This window comes from Triticum aestivum, chromosome 6D, assembly GCF_018294505.1.
Source record: "Triticum aestivum cultivar Chinese Spring chromosome 6D, IWGSC CS RefSeq v2.1, whole genome shotgun sequence".
Classification (NCBI taxonomy): domain Eukaryota; kingdom Viridiplantae; phylum Streptophyta; class Magnoliopsida; order Poales; family Poaceae; genus Triticum; species Triticum aestivum.
Window position 1 is genome coordinate 346,945,314 of NC_057811.1, and position 11,780 is coordinate 346,957,093.

The 11,780-nt window shown below is 41.7% G+C and overlaps 1 protein-coding gene across 12 annotated transcripts; it reads right to left on the reverse strand.

Annotated features, from left to right (window-relative positions):
• Positions 1-1,005: 1,005 nt before the first annotated feature.
• On the reverse strand, positions 1,006-3,181 carry LOC123145039 (protein NUCLEAR FUSION DEFECTIVE 6, mitochondrial). 12 transcript variants are annotated; one of them, XR_006472065.1, is made up of 5 exons: positions 2,934-3,181; positions 2,729-2,853; positions 1,938-1,963; positions 1,534-1,575; positions 1,006-1,314 (listed from the first exon to the last, which is right to left on the reverse strand). XR_006472065.1 is itself a non-coding variant. In XM_044564343.1 (4 exons), exons 1-3 carry the CDS (start codon positions 3,053-3,055, stop codon positions 1,556-1,558), a joined length of 267 nt encoding a protein of 88 aa, XP_044420278.1. In that variant the 5' UTR covers positions 3,056-3,181; the 3' UTR covers positions 1,006-1,314; positions 1,534-1,555. The 12 variants fall into 12 exon arrangements, 8 of the variants coding, with proteins under 8 accessions (XP_044420278.1, XP_044420279.1, XP_044420276.1 ...); XR_006472063.1 differs by lacking the exon at positions 1,938-1,963 and having other exon boundaries at positions 2,653-2,853; XR_006472062.1 differs by lacking the exon at positions 1,534-1,575 and having other exon boundaries at positions 2,653-2,853.
• Between the last annotated feature and the right edge of the window lie 8,599 nt (positions 3,182-11,780).

The window sequence follows — 11,780 nt, forward strand, 5'->3', positions numbered from 1 at the left end:
GTGGCGAATGTCGTGGCCGACAACATCCACCTCCTCTTGATGAAGGTGGTGGAGGAGAAATTCCGCCTCACCCGAGCCTAGGAGGTGGAACACCAGTCGACGAAGGTGCAGTTCGAGGCCGAGCATGGGGGTACTGCCACCTTCGTGGAGAGCCACGCCGTCATTGAGTCCGAGCAGGTGGCGGCAGCAAAACACCATGAAATCCACCGCCACGACATCGAGCAGGAGGAGCTCCTCGCAGACAACACTGACTAGGAGATGCCATCTATTCGCCCCACTGTCAACGACCATAAGGCCACAGCTACAGCAAGGGGTCCATCGAGCTCTCCTCCGACAAGTAGGAGTAGGGTAGTATGTAGTTTGCAATTTTTCTTTTCAAATGTAGCTTTTTTCTATTTCCGTATGTATGAAATGGTTTGGAGATGCTCCAAGAGGGCGGAGGCAGTGGGTAGATGTAGAAGAAAAGGAAGAGCCGTCCGATGAGATGCAACAGTTGCTGAAATCGACGCTAGTTTCAGAAAGAAAAAAAACAAGCGATCTAGGCGACCCATTTTAAGGTAGAGTAGAATACTACTCCCTCCCTCCCAAAATTCTTGTCTTAGATACAGATGTATCTAATCAGTCTTTCTAAATATTTCAAATGGACTACCATATACAGATGTATATAGACATATTTTAGAGTGTAGATCCACTCATTTTGCTCCGTATGTATTCACCTATTAAAATATCTAGAAAGACAAATATTTAGGAGCAGAGGGAGTAGAATACACAGGTTTTCATTTGGCTAACCAACCTTTTCTATTATAACAGCCATTTCTTCACAGCACGCCAGCAACCACAACGATTCCACACTTTAAAACGTGACAAAACCTGGAAGCTGCAAATTTAAACAAAATTCACAGAAACATTGCAGAGACCATGGAAATGAAGAAATGAGACTATCTGGTGGGATGTAAGCTGATTCCAAGTTCGGAAATGACTTGTATGAATGCAGCTAGAATATCGAATAGCAGACAGGCAATACTGCATTATTAAACTCGTTTCTCATCGATCATTACCATATAAATGGCATTCAGAACTGTTGTTAACAAACACAGCCATCAATCTGCAATTTGTCCTTGCATGTTTATATCAAGATAAAAGATATGATCTCAAAACTTGGAAAGGCCCAACAGAACCGCGATTGTGCGTGTCACAAATAAATTACCACAGAAGTTCATTTAGTTCACTACTCTACAAAATTCTATCAGACTGATTGCACGACACAAGCAGGTCTTCCCGCGTTTTATCACCTTGGAGCAGATAGACCCATCTCTATATAAAACAAACAAATAAAGTATACATCAGGAGATTGAACATCGCAATGGCACCTTTATTCTTTAAATTTAAGCATGGAAGCATACAGCGTTGAAGTGTTCCTGTTACTAGAAATAATAATGTTACAAGAAATTGACTGTCTAAGACATAACACTACGGCTAAGACAGATGTCGAGCAATATGTTTGGAGCATATCCACAATAGCCAAGCGCCCACCTTAAGACATTGCGTAAATGTTTCACGTATCATCATTTTCATCTGAGAAAAGAAGAATGGTAATGTTGTAAACTACACTGGCAGGCGGATTCATACAACTCACTTTGTTAAATAGAATTTCAAGAGAAAATGTAACCGTCTTACAAAGCAAAGAGAGAACAATATAGGAAAGTTGCATAAATAATATTGCATATATTTTTCACAAACAGGTTGCTTAGCAAAATCACGACCGCTGCGTAAAACATAGGGAAATGGCGTATTTTATCCATCAATCTGTTCTTCAAGAAAGGCGGCTATAATTATATGTAAATAATATAAAGCTAGTCTTCAGGTACAAATTTGACATGTTTAGGCACTCATTCTTGATGATTGAGAAGCAAAACAGCAAGCTTCCAGTAAAATACCTTTCAAGAACTAGCAACTCATGTGCCTGCAGAAACCAAATGTCTCACTCAATTGACCTCAATACAAAAATCTATGAAAGAATATTGTTGAACAAATGAATTTGCAATCATTATTGGCTTATAGTATGAAAAAAAAAGTTTTCTCTCTCGGAGTGTAGGTAAAGGAGGTATAGTATGGAGTGCTGACCAGCTAGAGAGACCCAAAGGTAGCACTGACATGCGCAACCTAAGAATTAAAGTGATTTGCTGTTCCTACCCAAACATAAACAGAAGATTAAGGTAGTCATGTTACTACACACAGTGATGTCACCGTGGAACAGCACTAGCACACTATTACGCCAATACGGTGTTATATAGGACATTATTTTGGTAAGAATTAGAGGAATTTAGAGTTTATGCAGATGGACATCTCTAATTCCCCATTTTCATTAGTCAAACCATCTACAGTGAGCTGAATACTTTCCCTTTGGAATATAAATAATAGCAAACAAACACCAAATGGAACTTCTTAGAACACTGGCATTTCGGTGATACGACGACGACCACACACATTTGGACAAAAATTACACAGAATCATCGACAGGAAAGTGACCAAAGGGTGACACAGAGCAAACAAGCAGCATCAGATTCTTCACCATGCTAAGCAAGCAACTAAACTAATGGCGCGCAAGATTAAAGGAAAATACAAGTATGCACGGGCGGGCGCAGTTCTCACCCAAACCGAAAAGACAGACAACAGCTTCATCGATGGTACGATTGTTAAAGTCCGGGATAGGTGCGACAGAGGATACCCTGAGAGAGAGCGGAGGAGCTCCGGGACGCCGTGCTCAGCCGCGAAGTCAGCCTCGCCGCGGCCACCGCGCTGTGCAGCGGCAGCAGCGACATTCCCGCGCAGCACCCCAGCTCCAGCGGCACCCTGCACGCCACAGACCATTCCGCGTCACAGATCCGGCACCCACATGGATAAGGCTATCAACTGCGTCGCCGTTTGTTTACCTGGAGATTAACGGGGCGCGGCGGGCGGCGGAGCGGCCGACGGAGGGCATGGAGCGGGAGGCCGCCGAGCGGCAGGCCGCCGTGGCGGCGCGGGCGGCGGCGCGGAAGCAGGTCGAGGCCATCTCTGAGGGTTTGGGGAAGGCGGAGGGAGATGGGAAAGGGAGAGGCGGGCGGGCGAGGACCGAGGAGAGTAGAAGCGTTTAGGGCTCGGCGTCAGGAATGCGGCGGCGACACGGGCTGGGAAGGAAGGACACATTTCCAGCTCCATATTGGGCCGCACACCCAAGACCCAACAATAGCTGATCCTGTTCGGCAGGCCGCCAAATGTGCCACACCGAAAAAACAGGCTGCATTTTCTTGGGCAGAAAGGATTGGAAGCGGAACGAAAACAGAATAGTTCGTCCGGTTACAAAAGAATGAAAACAGAATCGTTTTTTGTGTCGACGTTATTTTGACAATTTCGTGTTCGGTGTCAAAACCAATTTGATGATTTCATATTCACTACTAACGATTTGTGGGCTTGGCAAATTCAACGTCTATCACCTCGGAAAAACAACGACATACCAACCATCATCGAGAGGTGCATGATACAACAAGGTGTAAGGGTTGTACAGAAGATTTACCCCGTAAAACCTAGGGTTTCTCCCGGACAGCGGTGACACCGTTGGAACTCATCTTTTACCGACGCTCTAGGCGGGCCTTTCCTCGTTGACATCGGGAAATGTCCTTGGGCTCTATAGCGCGAGCGCATGCCTAATCCTTCACATCCTGGAGGAGGAAGTAGTGGTAGTGATGACGGCGGAAACGGGTGGGTCAGGATGGATCCAAAACCTCCGAAACCGATGGATAAGTTGATGATCTACTTTGAAGACTCGAGATAATTGAAGGAAGATGATGTTGTTGATCTTTTGGGCCGGTCAGCGAGCCTCCGCAGGAGACATGTTGGGCGGTGTTGATAAGGGTATGCGTGAAAGCCCCCTCTAGTCATATGGCTTTCTTCACGGCCATGCAGGTGGCATGGGGTTGTGCGCAAGAGGTGAAGTTTCGAGCTCTGGATGATTACTTGTTCACAGTGGAGTTCGAGTGCTTTGGAGACTGGAACACGACAGGCCCATGGCTCTTTAGGCACAATGCAGTGCTAATTGAAGAATACAATTGACTAATTAGTATAGAAATATGTCTCTAGACTCCATCAAGGCCTGGACGAGGATCATTGAATTGCCGAACTTGGTACGCAATAATTCCGTGTCTAAGGTAATGGCTTCAAAGATGGGAGAAGTGCTAGAAGTAGAGATGTGCCTGGATGGTGTGGAATACATCAAGTTTGTGCGAGTTAGGGTGAAGATCAAGCTTGATAAGCCCTTGCTACATTTCTGCCAGGGAATGTGGCACCTTGTAAGCCTGGTCAAATATTTCAAGTGTTGTACGAAATGATGCCCTAGTTCTGTGTAAACCGTGGTACAATGGGACATATTGCTAATCAATGTGGAGAACGGGTGCATGACCCCTCCAACTTTCTCATGGTCTAAAGACAAACGTAGATGTAAACACTTTATACAAAAATGTCGACATCATATTGATGGTGTGATCTTGCAGTATCTCATAAGTTAGGTCTTTCCAATACCATTGTTACCCTAAGAATGTGTTCTGGTCATTGTCAGCATACTTGTTACGATAACAATGTTCATGGTTAGGAAAACATAACGTCAACAATACATGAGCTAGTACAAAGGCCTGACTAGGGATATGTTTGGTGTTTATCTTTTCACACATGCAGATAGGTTTGTTGCCTCCTAATCTCACATTCCTTCAAGAACCACCCAACACTGAAATATAAACTTAATCATGAAAATAACAACTTTATGATCGCCTTTATGGCATATTTCAATATTCATCTTGACCACCGCACACTCAAGCGCTCTTTTTGTTCTTGCAATCTTTTATTACCAACCCCTAACATTTTTTGGTATTTGCTAAGTACTTTAGCTACCTTCTTCAATCCTATCCTACAAAGTACCTTAGTTACTGCACTTGCAACCTCTCTTAGTTTTAGAGAACCTATCTTATTTCATAACGTTCATGACTTTCCAAAAAACTCATGAATTTTTAAAAGTTTCATGGATTTTGAAAAAAAAACTCTCAGCTTGAAAATTCCATGGATTTGGGAAAAAATTGTGAAGTTAAAGAGTTCACGGATTTGAAAAAGGTCATGAATTTGGAAAAAATCATCTTTTTTTAAATCACAGATTCCAAAAAGTTTATGAATCTGAAAAAGTTCATGAATTTGAAAAATGTTCACCAGTATCAAAAACATCAGCAGATTTTATAAAATGTTCATCATTTTTTTATAAAAGGTTCACACATTTAAAAATATATTCATGAATTTAACAAAGGTTCACAAATTAAAGATGTTCAGGTATTTAAAAAAATTCCACAAAAAAATGAAAGACAAAAAAACTGAAAAGGAAAAGAGAAAAAAACAAAAAAACAAACAATAATTGGTAGAAAACCACAGTGGAAAAACATAGAAAACAAAAAATTGATCTAAAAGCATCTAGCAGCTAAACGGGAGCTAGCAGAGGGGATATAATGGGTCGGCTCAATACAGGACCATGTGAGCACTTCGTACGATTAACGAAGGAAATGACGTCTTAGGGGCTCTTGTATGTCGCGCATTTGCGTCCGATTTGCGCGTGCCGCAAAGCATCTATTAGCTTCCCAAAAATGGAGCTAGCAGAGGGTATACATGGGCCGGCCCAATACGGGAGGACGCGTATGATTAACGAAGGAAACGTCGTCTTAGGGACTTCCTCAAAAAACAATTTCTTAGGGGCTCCTATATGTTGCGCATTGCAAGTAGGCTGGCCCATTTTCGCGAGGAGACAGTGAAAAAATCACCCAAAAAATGAATGCGCCCATGCGAGTGATCGAACCCTACACCGGGAATGAATACAATGCACCCACACTTGTGGTGCTCCCTGTGCACTGGATGTTGTATAACATTTTAAAAAATCCGGAAAAAACCTAGCACATTGACACAACATCAACTGTTGTCGAAAATTTTGTATCAAAATTTCAAACAGTTTTTGAGATTCAAATGACAAATTTGACATCATTGTGATAATGGGCCAAATCTAGAACCCAACATATGTTATGTACTATTCAGTGTTGAATTTGCCGTTTTTGTTTTCCGAGCTATGTTTCAAATTTGTGACAACCTAAATTAATGTTGTGTGAATGTGCTAATTGTTCTTTAAAAAAATTTAAACATTGAAAATGTGAAACATGAGTTTGGTGCACCGGTAGCACCACAAGCACATGTGCACCAGATATTCTCCTACCCTGCACCTCCAACAGTTAGTAGTCATGGCCAAACGAGCGGATGAGCTTCAATGTCTAATAAAGTAACACAGTTCACAAGAACTATCAGCCACTCCAGATCTAAAACATTGTTATGAATTTTCAAATGTGATATTTTTCTGCTTGTTTCTTTATTGTGGTTTTTTTTCAAATCTGAAATTACAAAAAATGTTAGAAATTTGAAAAAATGTTGCAATTTTTTCATTTTAAAATATTTTCATGATTACCAAAAACTGTCAGCTTTCAACAATGTTCGTAATTTGAAAAGTTGTTCGCATTTTCAAAAACTGTTTGGGAATTGAGAAATTATTTAGATTTTAATATTTTTCACATTCTCAAAAATCGTTTCCAAATTCCGAAAAATATGCACATTTAAAAAATTGTTTGTTGATTGAAAATTGTTTGGTTTTGATTAGTCAGAAAATTTTAAAATGGGTACATGTTTTGACATTCTGAACAGTTTTTGAAAAGCATGATTGTTTTTGAAAAATCAAACAAATTGTGAAAAACACGAGCATTTTTAGAAAAACCTGAACATTTTTTCCAAACGCGAAGATTTTTTGAATTTATGTACAAAATTTGAAAAACTAAAACCATTCTTGAAAAACATGAATATTTTTGGGAAAACCAGAACATTTTTTATAACACAAACATTTTCTGAACACAGGAACAATTTTTGAAATTCCCGAACAAAAGTTGAAACTGCTAACAATTTTTTGCAAAAGCACGAACATTTTTTGAAAAATTAAAATTTTTGAATATTTTTTTGACAAAATATATAAAATCTGATTTTTTTTGAAAAATAAAAATAAATTTGGAAACGAAAAGAAACAATAAAAAGAAAAACAAAAAGAGAGAAAGAAACTGAGATAGAAACAGAAAAATAAAAATAAGAAACCGTTTCTGGAATCTTCTAGAAGGTTCCTAGCAACAGGGAAAACCGCCTAGGAACCCTCTGAAGTTTCCAAAAACCGAAACGTGAAAGCTGTACGCATACTACAAATGGGCTGGGCCAAATCGCTCACTTGCGTCGCCGGCATGTGCATTTTGTTGACAGTTTGACGCAATGTGCTTCAAATAGGATTTTTCATCTGAAGGTGGCCATTTCTCGTTTAGCGCTTCATGCATTGGTTAACACTTTATTCATACGCAGCCACCGCGTCTGTAGTCCTATACGGGCCGGCCTATGTAGATTTATCGCTAGAGCTAGAATGATCCACTGTTTTTTGGGGTGGTTTTTTCAGGATGGGTCTTGGTAGATTTTCCCTTTGTGTTTCTTTCTTTAAAAAAATCACAAAAATGAATTATTTTTCAAATTCACGTCTATTTAATATCAAAATTGTGAACTTTTTTGAATGAACAAATTATTTTTTCAAGTCCATGGATGTTTTCAAAGTTTGTGAACTTTTTCAACACACAGACAATTTTTAGAATGCATGAATATTTTCCAAATTGATGAGCATTTTTTAATTCATTAACCTCTTTTAGAATCATGTTTTTTTAAGTCTATGAACTTTCCATGAAAAGTCAACGGTATTGTTCAATGGTCATTGGTCACGGTCGACGATTTTGGTTATCCGTTGCATCGAGAGAGAAAAAAAGTGCAACGATTGAGCGTAGGCTGGGATGCGGCCCATGAACGGGCGACTTGTTGACGCTCTTGTTCTCCAACTGGCGCCAGGGAGGGGCTCTCCTTAAGCGCTGAATAGGAATTGACGTTGAAGGTGGCTCTAAAATATGAGATCAAATATTTTGAATAAACAAATCTACAAAAAAGAAATGCACAAAACTCCCAAATTATGATAAGTGTCGCACATGCAGTGCGCTACTTGTCATCATCATCACCAGAGGAGGTGAGAGTGATTTTTGCGATGGATGGATATACCTACTAGTGATTTCGTTGAAATATTTTCTGGTGGATGACCTTGTAACTTGCTCAACTGGGCTGTCTTGTAGGCCTCGCCACATGTCTGCTGAAAAAACAATGGACCTCGGGCCAGCTGCGTCGTAGCCCATCGACCGTTGGAGATATATCAGACGACTGGGGGAATTCTCAGTCCGATATTCGTCGTGCTGAAGCTTTACTAGCACATGACTGTGACGTACAACATGGCACTGAATGCACAGGAGCACAAACCAAGCGACATATACCGAATCGGATCATGTTGAGCTTCGTTTGGTTTAAGAGGGCTGCACGTGAAGAGGAGAAATGGAAAGAGTTCTTTGCCCTCTTCTTGCATGCCGCAACGGGTATGGTATTCTAATCCGAACTGATCATGATTCTTCCTCATCTGGTCCAAACTTGCGTGATCTAGCATCAACTTACCCAAGACGCCCACCAGAACTGCAGCAAAAGACCTGCCTTTCTAGTTTCTACTACGTATACCGTCTTTGTTTCCTCAAAAAAAAATGTGGATATGGACGATCATGTTTCCATCGAGCAGTACACAACTACTCAACGTTAGTACAAAGTTGAGTCGTCTATTTTGAAACGTAAGGAGTACATGTTAAAATTAATGGGCTAGGCCCATAGCAATTTCTGAAATCTCAAAGCCCATGTGTAAAATGGTAAGTGGTGGTGCTAAGTTTAGTCCCACCTTGGAAGTTGAAGAAGAGTTGGACCTCTTTATATAGTGGGTTCTCTCCATCACTCTAAGTGGTGTGTGAGAAGAGAAAGGAAAACCACACGCGCGCGCTCGCTCGCCTCGCCTGGCGGGGCGTACATGCGACATGCGCATGAATGGTCCGCCGAAATCCCGTCTGTCTCCTTGCAGGAGCGCAGCTTCCTTTTGCCGTTTTATTTTTATGTCTTGGCAGACAAGTTTTTGATTTCTTGTCCAGTAAGTATACGAATTAGAAACCGAGTCGGTTTGGGATTGTGGTCGCGACACAATACCGCCTCTGGTCCTAATATATATACAGCTACCGGCTGCGGTCAGAGACATACCAAAAAACACCTAGGGTTTTGCCTCATCTCACAACTTGCGCCGCCATCGTAGTCTACTCCATCCCAAACGCCGGCGTGCATCGGCGCGTGGGAGAGCAGGTCTCCGGAACCATTCGTCTTTGCGATCCTGCACCGGGAGAGGACGAATTAGGTTTTTGGGAAGCGCTGTGCGCGACTGCTCAAATTCGTCATCACGGGTCGTCTTCCGTCCAAGTCGGGCGGTGCTACTCATCGTCGTATTCATCGCCGTCAGCAGCAGATCGTCGCCAACATCGTCATCAACACTGTCGCACCCATAATAGCTAACGATCAGTACGTCCAACATCCTCTGTTCATGTCTGTTTCTACAGCTATTGTTACGTGTTTGCTGCTGTTATGCATGTCTTGCTGTTCTTCTAGTTTGCTAGATTATTGCTTGCTAGTATCTCTTCTAGTCATGAATTATTTACTGGAATTAATCATGAACTTGCCTAATATTCCAACAATCCAAAAACCTAATTATAGGCAATTTCCTGAGTTAACTATGGCTGGATTCGCTGATGCACTGAGGCCGGATAAGTTTATCGGTGTGCACTTTAAGAGGTGGCAGGTGAAGACCACGCTCTGGCTTACTGCTCTGAAAGTTTTCCACGCTAGTGTTGGTGCTCCAGAGGGAATGACCGACGAAGATCGGAGAAAATTCCAGGAAGCCAATACTATGTTTGTGGGATGCATTCTGAGCGTTCTTGCTGACCGTCTGTGTGATGTGTACATGCACATAAACGACGGGAAAAATTCTGTGGGATGCACTGAATGCAAAATTCGGTGCAACAGATGCAGGCAGTGAACTGTACATCATGGAGAGTTTTCATGACTACAAGATGGTGAATAACCGTTCTGTGGTTGAACAAGCTCATGAGATATAGTGCATTGTGAAGGAACTTGAACTCCTTAAATGTGTTCTACCCGACAAATTCGTGGCTGGGTGCATGATTGCAAAGTTGCCTCCTTCATGGAGGAATTTCGCCACAACTCTGAAGCATAAGAGACAGGAGATATCAGTTGAAAATCTGATTGCATCTCTTGATGTTGAAGAAAAAGCTCGGGCTAAAGATACCAGTGAAAAAGGAGGTGAGGTTCAGCCTACTGCTAACATGGTGCAGAGGTACCCACAGAACAAGAACAAAGGGAAGAACAAACCTGTTTTCAACAAGCCTACCAAGACTACTACCTTCAAGAAGAAGAAGTTCAACAAGGCTGAGCTAGAGTGCTACGCCTGTGGGAAGCCTGGACACTTTTCCAAGGAATGCCCTGAACGTGCAGACCGCAGAGGGAAAACAAGCTCCAAGACTGTCAACATGGTGACCGCTAGCAATACTGATGGGTATGGTAATTTACCTATTGTGCTTTCAGTATTTCAATCATCTTCGTGGTGGATTGATTCGGGTGCTAACGTTCATGTGTGTGCTGACATCTCCATGTTTACTTCTTATCAGGTCGCAAGGGATTCTTCCGTCCTAATGGGGAACGGGTCACATGCTTCTGTTCGTGGGATTGGCACGGTGGATCTGAAGTTTACTTCGGGAAAGATCGTGCAACTAAGAAACGTGCAACATGTCCCTACTATGAACAAGAATCTAGTTAGCGGCTCCCTTCTATGTCGAGATGGATTTAAGGTAGTTTTAGGTCCAATAAAGTAATCGTGTCAAGATTTGGACAATTTATAGGAAAAGGCTATGAGTGCGGATGCTTGTTCCGCTTTTCTCTTTCAGATTTTTGCAATAAGTCAATAAACCAAATTTGTGCTAATGTTAATGATGATGCAAGTATTTGGCACTCTCGTTTATGTCATATTAATTTTGGTTTAATGTCTCGGCTATCCAGCATGAGTTTAATTCCGAACTTCACAGTTGCCAAATGTTCTAAGTGCCATAGTTGTGTGCAATCTAAGCAACCTCGAAAGCCTCATAAGCCTGCCGAGGAGAGAAACTTGGCACCTCTAGAACTCATACATTCTGATCTTTGTGAGATGAATGGTGTGTTGACAAAAGGTGGAAAGAGATATTTCATGACTTTGATTGATGATGCGACTAGATTTTGCTATGTTTATTTGTTGCAAACTAAAGATGAAGCGTTAGACCACTTTAAAATCTATAAAGCTGAAGTTGAAAATCAACTAGAGAGAAAGATCAAGCGTCTTAGGTCCGATCGTGGTGGAGAGTATTTTCCAAAAGTTTTTGATGAATTTTGTGAGGAACATGGTATTATTCATGAGAGGACGCCTCCCTATTCACCTCAATCAAATGGAGTGGCCGAGAGGAAAAACCGCACATTGACTGACTTGGTGAATGCCATGTTAGCCACTGCTGGTTTATCTAAGGCATGATGGGGGGAGGCTCTATTGACTTCATGTCATGTCCTGAATAGAGTTCCCAACAATAATAAAGAGAAAACCCCTTATGAGGAGTGGGTTGGGAGAAAACCATCACTTTCTTATTTGCGCACTTGGGGATGTTTGGCAAAGGTCAATATTCCTATTCCTAAGAAACGCAAACTTGGAC

What these genes read in the sequence shown, in the direction of transcription:
- LOC123145039 (XM_044564338.1), bottom strand. Translation starts at nt 3,055, where the DNA reads ATGGCCTCGACCTGCTTCCGCGCCGCCGCCCGCGCCGCCACGGCGGCC. An exon ending in CGCGCCCCGTTAATCTCCAG is followed by an intron (nt 2,854 to 2,933) that starts GTAAACAAACGG and finishes TGTGGCGTGCAG; the next exon opens with GGTGCCGCTGGAGCTGGGGT.